Source organism: Anser anser (assembly GCF_964211835.1).
Source record: "Anser anser genome assembly, chromosome: 1".
In the NCBI taxonomy this organism is placed as follows: domain Eukaryota; kingdom Metazoa; phylum Chordata; class Aves; order Anseriformes; family Anatidae; genus Anser; species Anser anser.
This window is the reverse complement of record NC_139720.1, coordinates 206,551,364-206,567,731: the sequence shown is the minus strand read 5'-3', so window position 1 is coordinate 206,567,731 and position 16,368 is coordinate 206,551,364. Positions and strand designations below refer to the sequence as shown.

General features: G+C 45.5%; 1 protein-coding gene across 5 annotated transcripts in view; it reads left to right on the top strand.

The window, feature by feature from the left end:
* The first annotated feature begins 12,907 nt into the window (after nt 1-12,907).
* The window catches only part of PICALM (phosphatidylinositol binding clathrin assembly protein), a 65,203-nt gene continuing 61,742 nt past the window's right edge, over nt 12,908-16,368 (top strand). For 4 of the 5 annotated variants that reach the window (XM_083821056.1, XM_083821054.1, XM_083821055.1 and 1 more), the window contains exon 1: nt 12,908-13,353. In XM_083821056.1, coding sequence (XP_083677182.1) covers nt 13,224-13,353 — 130 coding nt within the window. In that variant the 5' untranslated portion in view covers nt 12,908-13,223. The remainder of the gene's footprint in view (nt 13,354-16,368) is intronic. The other variant, XM_083821057.1, reaches the window with a different exon arrangement.

Here is a 16,368-nt window from a genome sequence, read left to right as displayed (position 1 = left end):
TCAGCTAGTCCTCTGATGTCCTCATCCCGGTGATGCGAGGGCAAGCTCCCCTTTGGACACGGTGCGTCATTCCCTTCGCTAAATGGAATTATTCACGGCGCAGAAAGCCTAAGGTTGTCCCCCGTCCTTGTGATGCTTGTGGGAATCATGTTACCCATGTGAGAACCTCAGCATCCGCTTGGAAAGGTCAATTTAGCTTGAAACCCGCCTGGTTGTGGAGGGAAGCATGAAAGTCAGAGACCAACAGCTCGAAAAGCTGAAAGCAAAGGGAGTCTCACGCCCCTAGCAGCAAAAATGCAGTGACTCCTTAGCCTCTTTGCTGATTTTTTTCCCAGATCTGGTTTCTCACTGGAGGTTTGGGATGCACGGCGTGCTGTCACATACGTGACTAAGGACCCAGCCTCCTGGCTCTGATCAAAACGCAAAGAGCACAGCACGAGCAGATTTCTGAGCACGGGTATCACACCGTGGCTCTGACAGGGCTGCACGGGATGGAGCCAGAAGGATGGATAGGATTTGACAACTAGGTGACAGAAAAGGGCTGTTCCACCCTTGCTATGCCAAATATGTTGCTTTAATTTATTCTTTTATTATTATTATTAACTATAGTTGTTTGCTGTTTATTAAGGGAAAAGCAGCTTTCAGTGGAAATCACTTTAAGAAACGTCTCAAGAGGACAGCAGCAGAGTGGAGATCAGGATTAGGAGCACAGGAAGACCAAGGGGCAAGCAATTTTGGTAGGAGGGTGAGCAGGGGAGAGGGGAGGAAGAGGAGTGCACAGGGAGTGAGGATGAAGTAGAAGAAATGTCCGGACGGAGACAGACAAGACCTAAGGGTGCATTTACGCCATACAGTTGCTGTAAACACCTCGAGTGCTCCAGCTCAGCAATCCTTCTCACTACTCCACCTACCTGCTTAGCAGGCTGCTATAGTGTGCTCCCTAGGTGTAACCCAAATGGCATTGGCCTCGCAAAGAAAAACAAAGACCTACAGGAAGGTGCAGGAGGAGAGGGGAGAGCAAAGGAAGCTGTTTAAAGCTGGCGAGAAGAAAATAGCTGGGTGAGCAGATAAGAGAGAGGGATTTTATGGCTGGTTTACCTAGACTGTGGGGAAGAGGAGAGAGTTCGGGTGGCTCAGGAGAATTTGTTTTTACTGAATTTCTTATGCATCGGCCACCCAGGGATTACAGCAAGAAACTCACATGTTCCACCCAATGGGACTTTTTAATTAAACAGAGGCTTGCTTCGGCATGATGCTGGGCAAGCTTCGGTTGCAGTCATCAAAGCTTCTTCTGTTCCTGTGCTACAGCAAATGCAGCTTCTTGGGGCCGGGAGAAGTGGCAGCGCAGTTCCAAGGCACAGCATGTGACTCCTGAGACTTGTGTCCTGCGTGAGATCAAAGTTGTGTCGAAAGCCCTGTGCTCATGGGAAATCCTTTTCATAATTAACATTTATATAACGACTCGTTTACTGGCCAAACACATGTTTACATTCCTCCACTGTGTTTTTTTTAAGAGACGGGGCTGGCCAGAGGTTTTTGCGGAGCGCTGGAAATAGGTCTGTGTTTTCAGCTCTGCTCCTTATACCCATGAGATGTTTTGTAAGCCTCTAAGGGGACAAATGCTCCCACACATCCCTTTGCCTACCGAAGAACCTGGATGCATTTTGTTGAGCATATGCATCAGGGAGGAGTGATCACCCTTGGGGTGATGAGCCATCCTACCACCTCTCACCGATGGGATATGGGATTGGGGTAGAAAAGAGGTCTGAGGACCTTCAGGGAAGGGTACCTCACAAGTGTCTGTCACCTAAGCAGCTCTGTAGACTGGGTTGCAAACTGAATCAATGGATCTGTCTTGAGGAAAGGTAGGATTGCTGCCTCACCCTCAGGTCTTCGGGGCCTCTCTTGTCTTTGTGCCTCCCATCTTGGTGTTCCTTGCCTGTAAAATGGGCTATCTTCACCCACTGAGACTATCAGATACAACTTCTAGTCTGTGTGATGTGTATAACCACCAAAGTCTTCAAAGGTAGAAGCTAATACATGAATTTGATGTGGTCCAGTTGGCATCTGATTGCAGGTTCTCTCCAGTCTGGCGCACCGCCCCAGAACTGCCTACATGAATTAATTTCAGCCGCTATCACAACCTCACTCAGGACTGCTACAGCCTCGTGGAGGACCAGAAAACTGAATTTGGGAACCGTTGCCTAAGAGCGCTCATGTTCTACTGCGGTTTCTGAAGGCTAATTTTTAAGAAGCAAACCATCTGTGCAGGGGAAAGTCAGTCCCGTGAAATGATGAGCTGTCCTTTCTAGGAAAAGAAATACTGTGGATTAGAGAAGCATGGAAAAATACGTCTCTGTGATGCAATCTGTAAAAGTTCTTCAGGTAACTGTTTCTTCTAAAACTGTGAAATGTCACATCTGGGAATGAGGCAGTCTTCACCATTACGTTCCTGAAAAGAATAGTAAGCATTTCTAAAGGCAGAAAAGGCCAGTAAATAGTACATTTCTTAGCTGGCTGGCTGCACATTGCCTTCTAGTATAGGGGCCAGAGTTGCTTCCAAATTGAGTTGGGCTCTCTATGGAGAAGTGAATGATGAGAGTAGCTGCCACACGCACTAATTTATTGCGTATCCTTCGTAACCTTCCTGGCAGGAATTCAAATTAAAAGTTTTAAAACAGTAAACCTTCAAAGAGAGGATAACAATGCCCTTTCTAAAGGTTAATTTCTCTGGATTCAGTCCTTACAGCTTCATGAAGAATCAGTTTTACCTTTCTGTAACAGGGCTTGTTTGAAGCCCACACCCGATTTCATCAAGGGTTTTCTTACTGAACTTTCATCATAAGAGCCCTTCATAGTTTTTCATGACTCTTAAGAGTATCTCCATTTAAGGACGTGGCTTTGAGAATGACAAAGTTGCAAAGGCTTTGCATCCCTTAGAAATCTGCACTTAAATTTACACAAGTAGCTGCTTAGTTAGACGCTGCAGTTCCACCATGCAAAGGCAGGGACTACATCTTAGGCTAGACATTGTGAATACTAATAAGTGTTTACTCCATTGATATTTGTTCCTGTTTAATAAACAATTTATCCCATGTTAATATTATACATCTAACCTCATGGAAACCTATCTGAAGCAACTGGGTACACACAAATTAAAAACTGTGGCTTTTAACATCCAAACATTTGAAATCGTTCATTCAAGTTGAAGCACTTTGTGGTTCGCAGACTTTCAGTCTACCATAAAAGACCCGATTCCCAAATCAACAGAACTGCTCCCAGCGGATGATGTTCCTCTGTGTCGGTAAGAATGCCAGGGTTTGGCAAAAGTTGCTAACTGATTTCAGTACGTAAGTAGTTTTCCTCAAGTTTTTCATATCACTGCTAATCACTTTCTCTAGATTTTCTTTCTTTCCGTAGCCCACAGCTTTGAAACTGTGCTCTTCTGTTCCGTTAAAATATGTGGCCTAATCTTTGGTAAACCAACATATTTGATTTAGTTGAATATGTTTTAAAAACATTTTGGGTTAGTGTAGTTAGTTCATCTGCCAAGTATTACATTTTTTTGTTCCCCACAAAATCAGGACAAACTGTATGTCTCTTGCTGTGTCCGAAGCCGATTTGGCCAACTTTCAGCTATGCTAATTAAAGAATACAGCTGTCCTATTTTTAACTAATTTTACAATACTACAGCTATACTGCTGGCAACTTCACTTGTTTTGATGCAAAATTAGTTAATTGTGCAAAAAGTTCAGCAGTTTGTTTTCTGTCACTCAGTTTTGCATCCCTGCACAGACCCACACTCAGATACGTACCATAATGCTAGGAGATGCCAAACAAGTACAAAGATCTATCAAATCCAGTTTCAGGATAAGACTTAAGAATATAGGTTTGTATAAATTTCAGTAACAAGAATGTGATGGAACAGAGGAGAGGGTAAAATAAGTAAGTAAATGAATAAAAACAACACCAAGGTTTAAAAACCTTTTCTGGGCAAAACTTGCCATGGTACCCAAAAGTTCTGTTTTGAAAAGAATGTTTCTGATGTTTACACTTTGTTTAACCATTTTTTAAATTACTCACTAAATAAAGTTTATTAGCATTAAGCACTCCAGTCGTCAGACTTTGAAATATTCCAGACCTTAAAATACGAGTGATATAATGTCCGGAGCGTGAAATGGTTTTCTTAATTTGAAAATAAAAGCATTAAGGTCAGGCAGGCACTAAATTTGCAGTACCCACTCCCTACTTCTCACCTACACAGTTTATTTTTACACCACATTGGTATTGCTGACCATACTCTTAGCTTACAGGAACAAAACCTATTCTGTTTGAAGTCAGTGGGCATTTTGCCATAGATTCAATAGGAACAGAATCTGGCATCTGAAAGCATAACTGCATGTGATGAAATATGGACCTGCAAAGTATTTGATTTGTGGTTTTACCTGCCCACACTACTCTGCTTTCCTTACAGCTGTTCTTAGTTAAATGTTCTTTTATGCATCTGATCTTTCAGATCAACAAAATGTTGCACAAAACAACTTATCTTCTCCCATTTCCTCCAAATGGGTTACACAACCTGAATCAGTTCGATGCATCTGATATTCATTTTTGCCCTTTATCTTTCGCTATTTTTTGGGTTGTGAGGGCTGAAAAACACAGGTACACAGAATGTTCAGCAGCATTGCTTCTGTAGTTCTTCCTAAATCTCAGTTGCTGCTGCAATGCATGAAATCTTTAGCAATGACCAGGCTCCTGGAGAATGTTAAAAGTGAACACTGACGCATGCAGGGCTACTCTTGAACTTGAGAGTATCCCAGGGCACTTTGAGAGACTATAATCCTTTCTTTTGGATCATTATTCCTTCTTTATTCCTACAGTAGCAAGCACTGCCAACATGTCTGGCTTCCCAAAGAAAAGGGACACTGTATAAAAAGACGAGGGAGGGCTTAATTGATTACCAAAAGCACAAAGAAAAAGTGGTCCAAGGAGAGGAGCTGGGTAGGTGGATGTGCTAATAATGGGATACAGACCCTCCTTGCTCTTGCATTCAGATAAAAATGACCAGTAAAGATTCCTATTATTTTGTGATCCATGGGAACTGAATTTTCTGGCCTGCCACCAGCAGCCAGCCAGAGGTTGACATCACACAGCTTCCAACACAGTAGGCATCTTCTGATCTGAACTCACAGAAGGCTGCTGCCAGATTCACTCATGGCCTCAAGCTGACATGGATTTACTAGCTGATTACCCAGGGAATTTTAGTTTTGCTGCTGCCCCTGTCCCACTTCCCTGCCGCAGTGTTGGCAACTCGCTTGTTCCCAGCATAAAACCTCATCTTCTCTCTGGTACCTCAACCCCATCTGCAAGCTGTGGGGAGCCAAAGAGAAGGCACAACCTGAGGCAGAACCAGGAGTATGCATTCTTTTGAGTTTCTCCCTCCACTGTATCATCCTCCTGAGGCCCACAGGCTGGCAGAAATATGGCCGCCTGTCGCAGGTTTGTGAAGGAATTGTGGGGTTCCTGCCACTGGCCAAAGGCCAAGAAGGTCAGTGCCATCCTGGCCTACATCAGAAGTGGTGTGGCCAGCAGCACTAGAAAAGTGATTGTCCCTTTGTATGCGGCACTGGTGGGACCGCACCTTGAGTGCTGCGTTTGGTTTTGGGCCCCTCACCGCAAGAAGGACGTGGAGTTGATCAAGCGTGTGCAGGGAAGTTCAATGAAGCTGGTGAAGGGCCTGGAAAACAAGAGTTATGAGGAGCTGCTGAAGGAACTGGGGCTGTTTATTCTAGAGAAAAGGATGCTGAGGGGAGACCTCACTGCTCCCTACAGCTACCTGAGAGGAGGCTGCAGTGAGGAGTCTGCCGGTCTCTTTCCTCAGGTGCCAAGGGATAGGATGCAATGAAACAGCCTCAAGTTGTGCCAGGGGAGTTTTAGATTGGATATTAGGAAGAATTTCTTCAAGGAGAGCATAGTCAAGCAGTGGAACAGGCTGCCCAGGGAAGTGGTGGAGTCCCCGTCCCTGGATGTTTTATAAGAGACGTGTGGATGTGGCACTAGGAACATGGTTTAGTGATGGGACGCAATAAGCCAGGTTGATGGCTGATCTTGAAGGTCTTTTCCAACCGAAATGACATGATGGTTCTGTGTTTCTGTGATTCATGCACATCTGGCCTGCATCTGTCCCTGGCCTCAGTGGAGGAAACAAGCAGAACATATAATCCGATTACTTCTAGACAGGGGTCATGGCTGAAGCACATTATCAAGACAAGCTAGCACTGCTGCTGCTCAGGAAGTATTGCTTTTTGGGCTTTGAGAAATAAAACTAGGAAACACAGGATGACAGAGGAGGCAAGAACAGTCACCCGTGTATTAACTTGTAATTCCTTGCTTCTCAGATCATAAAAAAGCAAGCAACTTAAACATCCAGTTCATTTCTTCTTTTATGCATTTCCTTCATTCCACTGAGTGGAAAGCACTTTCATTTATGTACTTGTGTGTACTGGAATGAATCAGGGCAAACCCTCTATCGATTTTACGATTCTGAATAGCTTATACCCCATCAGGATGTCGGGAGGCATTTAGTTCATGTCCTTTTCAGTACAGCAGTTTGATTTAATCAGCGTGAAGCCTGCCCACGTGGAAATGCAGCCACTGACCCCAGAAGCACAGAGCCAAACACTGATAGCCTGCCTCACCCCAGTGGGCAAGATGCAGATCTCACACAAAGACCGGGCGCTGGAACCTACCTAGACAAGGCTCGAAACCGACTCGTTGGCATAAACGGGTTTATTCATTTGAGGAACACAACCAGGATTTACTTTTGCTGTGCAGGCCTGGACCTGAGAATACTTTTGCACATAGGTTTTCTTCTGGGTGAGAAGCCCCATTCAAGGCAGCGTTGGCAGGACTGGACCCAGCTATTTACTCTGCAGCGTTGGCATTGCCAGCATCAACATTTTTGTTTCAGCTCCACATCAAAATTCATGTGGGTGTAAAGCTTTCCCAGACATAGAGCATGAGCACATGAGCCTCAACGTTAATGAGGGAATCTATTAAGCGCTGCTGCACGTATGTGTGTGCAAGAGTGTGACCATAAGTACTAATTATAGCTTGGCAGCAGGTTGAAGTGGCTGTTCCATTCATACCCTGCATTTTCGTTTGTTTATAACTTTCCTTAAAAATATTCCTTTGGGGCTGAAGTGCCTTATGCTTGCTTTTGGCTCAGAGGTGACTGAAGAAAATGATAGGAGCTGCTTCCGAGTTACATGAGCCTGAAAGGAATGCGGTTCCTCCTGCACTCGCCCTGCTGGCTTGGGGCTTGTGAACTGGCAGGGGAGTGAAACGAATGACAGTGCCCTCTCAGAAGTGCCCAGAGAAGGATTCTTATCAAATGCTATCTCCTGCCAAGTCTCATGAACACTGCCAGCCTGGAATGATGATGAGAAGAGTATTTGGCAGCACGGCCTCAGCTTTTCAACACAAAATTACAGGGAAGGGATGGAGACAATGTCACTAGCTGGGACCAGGCCACTTGTTTTTCCTGTATGAAAGAAGTCCCCATAAATTCAGGGAAGTTTATCGGTGCACTTATCACTGGTAAGGCTGTGTTGCAAGGCTTGTTTTCCCCTTGGAGCATCAAAGTGAGTTACTGTGAGATGCCCACTGCCGAGAAGGGATGTGTGAAAGAAAAAAAGACTTCAGGAAAGAGCAGCAGGAGTGCATTAGGAATGCTTGGTGCTGGGCAGTGCATTGCAGACACAGAGGACAGCATACCTTTCGCTATTCGGAGGTGTCAGTGTTTGACACTTCCACTGGAGAGTGCGAACAAAATGTAGGGCAGCTTGTTTCCTCTCTACCTCACACTCTAAAAGGCGGTTGTTACATGCATTTGTCTTGCAGGTAGCAATCCTGGTCTTGAAGGCATTTGCTTACAGCATTAATGACACGATTGGTTTTGCAATGTGTTAAGGCTGATGCCATGGCAAGGAGAGAAGGGTGTTGTAACACACAATAGGATTCAGAAGCATCGGATTTGTTTTTCGGCTCTAGATTTGCTCATGACATGGGAGCTCCTACTCAGATATCCTGCTCCTAAGTGAACACAGTAAAATTAATTCTGATCACTTCTCTCCTGTGATCCAATACTGACTTGCTTTTCTCCCTTTCTATCTGCTTTTCCCATGTCAAAGTTATGTTAGCTCTCGGGCTGCTGCTTTCTTCCTTGACAAAGTCAGCTTCCTTTTGGGGAAGAGAATAGCAAGGGACATTGAAGACTCGTTAGCTGGAGCTGCATGAGGAGGTGGCACTAGCTCCAGAGCTCCAAACAGCATGCATGGGGAAGGATGTTGGCTCTTGGTCTTACACGGAGAGGCACAAAAGAGGAAATGTGAGAGCAATGAAAGAAATATCAAAGCTGGCACCATTTCCAGAAGGACGGAAGAGAAGTAAAAAAGAGTTGTCAGATTCAACACGGTCTTGATGAAGTTGGCTTTGTCTGCAAGGACGAGAGGTTTGAACTAGATGTGAGGTGCTGTGAGAGGAATGCAGAGTAATGGGTAATTTCAGCAGGAACATTTTGGATAGGCTCAAGGGTGGTATTTAGATAGCAGAGAATGATGTATTTGAATCAGGAATGAACGGAGCGTGGAATAACGATCATTAGGACTGAAAGGAAGGAGCTGAGCACTTAAAATCCAAGGGATCAGAAACACAATTTCATATGAATTGGATATAAGAGAAATACAAATAAAAGCTGGTGGGCCGTCACGTTACATGTGGACAAGAGAAATGTTGTGGGTGTAAACCGGCACATTTGGAGCAGTGGAAAGGGTATAAATTTCGCACTATTTGAGCAGTCCTCAATGGCCATGCCTCCTCCTCCCCGCAAATGTAATCTGGCCACTTTGCATACCTCTGCTGGCTGCCTGATCATGTTGGCAGCACAAACGAGTAACGAGAACCACATGCCTGGGCTACTCCATTTCATTTTGCCATTAACAAGTGTCACTTTGACCATAACCTTTCTACATCACCGTTTCTCAGAAATATGTTTATCTTCCTCTGAGAGGTGTTACAAATGCAAGTTAATTATTGTCCATAAAATTCTTCGATGAAGTTGCTATGGTGACACAAATTATATTGAATTTTTATTATAGTCAAGACGGAGTGTTACTCTAGATGTCTTTCACAGAAAAGCAACATTGGGTAAATCTTTGCCAAACTCTTTGAAAATGGTTTCAAGATTGTTATGCTGCAGTTAAATGAGCAGCGCTCTGCTAGGTCAGGCAAAATCAGGCTGTTTAAAAGTGCATCAATAAGCTCAGGCTGTATTAATAAACCACCTCCATTAGGGAAGGCTGTGTAAAATCACTGAGTTGTCTGGTTCTAGATAATCAGCTGCTCCGGAATTTCCCAGAGGCGCACCAGAAATGAACCATGGCAGGCATATGTCACACCTAGCTACATTTGGGAAGCCAAAGAGCTGGTGTTTTCCATTTCCTACGGTCTATTCTTCCGTATATCTTCTACCTCTAACTCAAACAGATGCTAAATTACTGGGCTGGCATCTCCCTTTTCTTAAAAGTTGGGGAAAATACTGCAGTCCTTAACAGCAGATGAATCTATGGTGACCCTTGAAATGGGTCATAGGAAATGTTTCGATTGTAGCATGTTTCCAAATCATTTATAAAACACTGAAACAGCATTTTCTGATCATATTCAGGTGGCTTCACTGCCTCTGGTTTTCCTCCCCATTGCCTCCTCGCCCCATCACTGTCACTCTTAACCTTCCCCCTCAGCTGTTCCATCCCCACTCCATTGAACCAGCCCCATTTCAAATTTTTTGCCTCTGCAAGTTTTATTCATCAGCCCCTTTCACTTCCCAGATTATGGTTGCTGATTTTTGTTGTTGTTGCTGATGATGATATGCCCTCGAAGTCTTAGCATGAACCTGCTACAGTTTATAAGCATGTGCACAGCTCTTTGCCTTACAAGTTTTGTGCCCAAGAAGGGCTGATTTCTAAGAGATTTGAAATTCAGCCAAAACACCTCTTTTAAATCTGAAGCTACACCCAATTAATAACGCCCCTCGAACCACAGCTTTCCTAATAGCTTGCCGAGCATTTGCAAGAGTATGAAGTGTGGAGGAAAGCGCGGATGCCAGCAGCTCTGTGAGCATTAAAGCACACAGTTGGACTGCAGACATTACAGCGTGGCAGGCACCACACAGAGCAGAAACGACACTGTTGCAAGAAAGTGATATACATAATAAATTACAGAGGTCACGCTGAGGCAAGAGTTTCAGCGCTGCGCAGCACACACTGGGAGAAACAGCTCTGTCAGCTTGCCCGTCCTTTCAGGATAGCTGGATGCCAGTGAATCACTGACACTTTCGGGAGCTTGTGAATGCAAGATGCAGCATTTTCGCAGGAGCTGGATGCAGACTCTGGAAGACCTCTTCACAAGAGAAAGGAATGTTGTTTAGGTTTGCCACTTCACTAAATATAGGACTCGTATCTTTGGATTAGTTTCTCTTCAACTGTGTACTCCTTTCTTCTTTCATTCTCAAGCACACCCAGACACACAAACAAAAACAAATGAGTTATAAACTAATCAAACTTGTTTTCTTCAGGTTGGAAAGGAAAAGAGATTAGTATTTTGATTTCAATTTCCAAATCTTTGGGAGGTGCTCAGATATTATCTGACACAGTGCTTCAAGCTCCTCGCTGTAATGGTATCAAGTGCCTCCCAAGCAATTAAAAAGCAACAAACAAATAATAATAAAAAAAAATGTCCTCCCAACACTTCTCTCTCTTGTTTCTACTTAAGAAAGAAAAAAAATAATGAGTAGAATTTTTAACTGAGTGGGGTTAAACTGTGAGATTTCAGTGCAAATGAAGAGCTATCGCAAGTTAGGCTAAATTTATTTTTGGTTTTGGACCTTTAAGACCGAGGTCACTTTTTGTCCCCTTAGGAATGAGATATTTTGTCCAAATCTGGTCTCAGTAACTCCCACAGTCACAAGCATCCTCTGTTTGGATAGTTTCACTGTTCCTGGAGAAAGCAAAAGGCATAATCAGAGAAGAACTGATGGAGCCCAAATTTCTTAGGCCAGTTCCATGGAACTCTCCCAAGTAGCAAGCAGAGTTCTTGAAGTGGGGTGTTGAAATCCTGGTCCTAGCTGAAGTTAGCATGAAAAATATAAACAGTGTCAACATTATTGTAATCTCTGATTTACAATATAATCTGAAAACAATACAAAAAGATGGTGGATTCACAGCGATATGTGCTGCTGTATCAATAGCCCCTAGCAGTCTTAGTATTTTCATTGTGCAAAGCTTTATGCTAGAGCAGTCTTATCTCAGAGTCTGCTGTCATACATACATCAGTGAATTTTTTTTTCCCCAGCATGGGTATTTGGGACTCCAGAAACAGTTCAGAAGGAGCCAAAAAGTGCAGATATGACAGTATCTTCAAATGCAAACATGACAGTATCTTCAAAGAGCCTGACATTACGAAGGAAGAAAGTCCTATGCGTCCAAGCACTCTTTCCACATACACAGCAATGGCATTACTTGGGTCCAGCTTTCACCAGATGTCCTTCATCTGACACTGATTTTCATTACGCATTATAAAGAGATAATCCTACTTATACGCCCTGTCAGGCAGACGGAGCTGAGCATCGTTTGTATACTGCTTCTGTTTAAGTTGCCTAATAAATACTTCAGTGGCTTCATGGAGGAGTGACAGTTCCAAGAAGACTCATCGGGAGGCACTTGTAGGAGAGGAAGAACATTTGCCTGCTGGAATCCTGTGGTTTTGCTGTGTTACTCGCTTCAGGATGCTTGGGAAGGAGAGGAGCACCCTGTCGGGACACGTAATGAGTGCTGCAGACACTTGGGTGGCTGCGAGGACAATTTGGCAACACGTGGGGTAATGACTGGAGTAGCTGTTGGACGTGGCGCTTAGGGACACGGTTTAGTGGGTGACATTGGTAGTAGGGTCATGGTTGGACCAGATGACCTTGGAGGGCTTTTCCAACCCTAATGATTCTAGGATCTTTCACCCCTCTATAAGGGTCACCTAGGTTCCAGGCCTACAGGTGGTACCTTAAGGGACAGGTAGCAAACTTTATAAACGAAACCACCACACAACTTTGCACAAAACCCCCAACAAGCCACTGAGTAAATCCAAGAGCCCTGAGAAGCATGAGCTGAGTAGTAAACCAGGGGGAGGTTGATCATGAAAGATCTGAAAAACAGATTTTTTATTTTTTTAATAGTGCACATTTGAGAACTTTTTTTTTTTTTTTTTTTTTTTTAACATTTGCCGTGATGTACATCTGAGAACTTTTTGGCAGGCTTTCAGATAACTCTGAGGAGAAAGGTGAAGGCAGCTCTCAACTCCTCGCAGCTGCTGAAAGGGTTTTTTCTTGAATTTTTCATTGCCCAAGGTGACACCGAAGGACTTTCTACCGAGCTGAGGAACGCGAAAACTTTATCTTGGGCAACTCTCCTCACGTTTTAAGCCCCCCCTAAAAAGAGGAGGGGGGCAGCCTAATAGGGAAAAGGAGCCCAAAAGCGAGCCCACCGGCTCTCCCACCCGTCTGATGGGAATGGGAAGGCGGGCACAGACGTCCCTATAGAATTTGGAGGGGGATTATGCCCCAGAAATGGGGGGCTGCGTCCGTCCCTATGGGCTGAAGGGGGGAACTGGAGGTGGGGGCTGGGGGGGGGGGGGCTGAGGTCTCCCCTCAGGGGAGGGGGGGGGGTTGTACCACGTGACCCCGCCCCCTCCCCGGTACCGCGCTTGGAACGGGCGGGAGGGAGGTGAGGGGAGGGGAGGGGAGGGGGCGGAGGGGAGGGGGCGTGTCACGTGGGCGGGGCGCCGCGTCACGTGCCGGGGGCGGCCCCCGCCTTGAGGCCCCGAGGAGGAGCCGCCGCCATTTTGCTGCGGCGCCCGGCCCGCGTCCCCCCCTTGTCCTGGCCCCGGGCACGGCGGAAGGCGGCAGGGGGAGGGGGGCGGGAGGAGGAGGAAGAGGAGGAGGAGGAGGAGGGTTCCGTGCTCGGGTGACAGGCCCGTCCCTGAGGGCGGAGCGGCGGGGTGAGGGCTCCCCAGCGCAGCTCCGTGCCCCCCCCCCCCGCGCCCGGCCCCTGTGAGGGGAGGCAGCGGAGCCGCCGCTCGGTCCCAGCGCCGCCAGCCCTCCCCGCCCCCCCCCAGCAATGTCCGGCCAAAGCCTCACCGACCGCATCACGGCGGCTCAGCACAGCGTGACCGGCTCGGCCGTCTCGAAAACCGTCTGCAAGGCCACGACCCACGAGGTGATGGGGCCCAAGAAGAAGCACCTGGACTGTGAGTACCCTCTGGGGGGGAGGCTGAGGGGCTGCCCGGCCTCCTCGGGCACGGTGAGACCGCTGTGGGGCTGCCTCCCTCCTTCCCCTGGCCTCACGGGGACGGGCAGCCTCTCTGGGTGGAGGAGCCCAGTGTATTTCGCTATAGGACGTGCCCCGGGGGGGTCAGGAGCGAGGACGTGGCGATGGAGTGCCGGAGAGAGGCTGTTCAGGGTGTGTGTGCTCTGCTGGAGGGGCCCTGTTGGCTTTTCTTCGTGCACAGGACCCCAGGCAATGCGAGCTTTGCCCCGTACCCCTTGGAGAACCGAGCAGAGGAATGGGCTGTGATTTCCCTACTAATTGGTCGCATTCGTCTTCTGCTCCCCCGTTCTGTGGAGGAGATGCGGGAGTTTCAGGAAGGAATAGCTGATATTATTTCTTTCCAAAATAGTCGATTAGTGGAAAGAAAAAACTGCTTTTCTACTATTCTTACAACCTTTCCCTGTATTCTTCAATGTGAAATGAGTGCTTGAGGGACTAATCTGTCTCTGTAAGGGTGTTCTTCTTAGTCTTATCCTTTCTAGTTTGTCCCCTTCGCAGGGGAAGATGGGCCTAAGAGGACTTCAGACCTTCAGTACCTGGGCTGAACATCCCATACAGGGATAGGCCGTTTTTCAGCTTCTGTTAAAATGCTTCCAGAGTGGGAAGGCTTAAAAGGTTTTCTCTCAATTCTGTGCCATCCAGGTGATTAGGAAGAGAACGATGAGCACTGAAGTTCATCGTAGTGGGTCTTCCACTGAGCTGGAAGTCATCCGTAGTCATAGGGCTATGGCTTGAATACTTGACTGCATCACATCTATTTATTCTAGGCCCTTTAAGGACTCTCCCCCACCCCCCACCTATAAGGAAGGATACTGGAGAGATTCCTGTGGATATACATGCCCTTTGTATGAATGCTTTGTCCTTCCCTCCCACCCATGTGTATGAAGAAAAGGCTGGGTCTCTGTGTGTCTTGAATTTGTGCTTTCTGTGTCCCTGCTCTGTCCAAATGACAGAACCAGATTATAGCATTGGGATGCTGTAGTTACTTCCCTTTTTTTCCACCAAAACATGTCTCACTTGAAGGGTAAAGGAACTCTTGATTTGTGAGTACCTGGGAGGAACGTGGTCCATTTTTTAGGATACCGGTGAAACAGCTGCAGCGGTTTCTTGCTGGTATTCCCTCTTCCATTTCTTCTCATGCTTTGAGACTGACTATTAACTGAGTGGCTTTTTTTTTTTTGCCAGCTCAGGGGAGCAGAAGGCTGAGGAGATCCTTGGCCTCTATGTAACAGTCTCAGATAGAGGAAGCACCTTGTCATATGGCCGTTGTATGAAGTCACATTGTTGCTAGATTCCGCACAACAGAAGGGAGGCTTTCTGGAGAAACCTTTGTCAGCTTTAGCTTGGAATGGTACAAAAAGCACACGTTCGTAATAGGGCATTGAGCAGCTGAACGGTTGCGCCATATAAACCTTTTAAAAAGGAGCATCGACCTGACCAGTTGACTCCACCTTAGAGTTGAGTATGTGCCACGGTGGTGTTTGGAACATGGTTGCTGGGGGACATCCTAATCAAGACGCATAGGATGCTGTCGTGGAAGGGTGCTTGACGTGCTTTGAACTTCCTTGGAAAGCCGTCTGGTAGCTGCTGGGTGAGACACCCATTTCTGTATTTCCCCTGTCTGGTCTTGACTGGGAAAAGTCCCAGTTCAGCCTCTTTCTCAGATAATTCTTTTATCAGAGCAACGTGAACTTGTTTTTCATTAGTTTTGCTGCTGTCACTTTTTTTCAAACAATAAAAATAGCTCCTGGATAGGTCAAGTTTTGCATGCAGCCCTTAATAAATTCATCAGGAGTCTCTGGTCCTGGCATCAGGAAATGACACAATTCCATATTTTGAAAATTTTCTTTGTTCATACTGTTTATGGTTGTATGTTTAAAAAGGAATGCTTTTTTCAGAAGCTGTGACTCAAGCCACACCTCTCTGTTATTTGCACATATTTTCCTTTTATAAACAGTTTAATTCCTTACCACTAAATAAATCCAAAACACTGACCTCTCATTGTGAATAACAATTAATATACTAGTTTTCCATAGGCAGTATGCTTCTTAAGTCTTTTTTTTCTAATTAGTGTTTATTGCAGTAATGACAGTTAAAGCTTAACTTCGTTAAAGGCTGTCTCCTAAACAAGTTGGTGAGCTGAGTTTTTGAAGACTCCTGGAATTATGTCTTAGTTTTTTATGTCCTAGCATTTTCTGAGGTCATGGCATGTTTTTCTTAATGTGGTGTAATGCATTGCTTATACAGATCATAAAGTCTCTGACTGTTCTGTTTCTGAAACTTCATTTATTAGGCTTGAGCCATCAAGAGCACATTTAAGTAGCTCAGCCTTGCACTAACTCATATGACTGGGGGAAATGCAAAAGAAGTACCTGTACTCAGGATCATTCCTGTTTTTATTTATCCTGACTCCTGTGGAGTTCCAAAACTAAAGGGCTCCCATTCTGTATTTGTTTATTGCCTCTGTATTTCCCTCAATGACCACTGCCTTAATAATCGAACAGTTTAAGAAAAAAATAAAATTCTTGGCCCATAACGATTAAAAAATGCAAGCTACTCCAAAGAACATTCCTTCTCTCCAGTTACAGGTTTAATTGCTTGTTTGATATGAGGGAGAAAGAATTAAATCTGAATTTACAAGTGGACTTGGGCTATGGTAAGGTAGCATTGATCATCTTATAGCCAAATATGCTCTGCATATCCTCCTGGTTTGGTCCAGTCTTCTAACTGGGGTAAAGATTCTCTGTTCTGTAATCTAGGTGCTGCTTTTGTAACCATGGACTACTTGCTTTATAGCAATCGGGTTTCATAGTCTTGAAACCTCGCGAAGTGTAGTCCGTGAAATTTGTTTAACAGAAAACCTAGTTTCGCTAGCGCTTTGTCCCAGTTTTTGCACGTCTCTGAGCAGTGATAGCTCAAAACTAGTTTGTGAGTT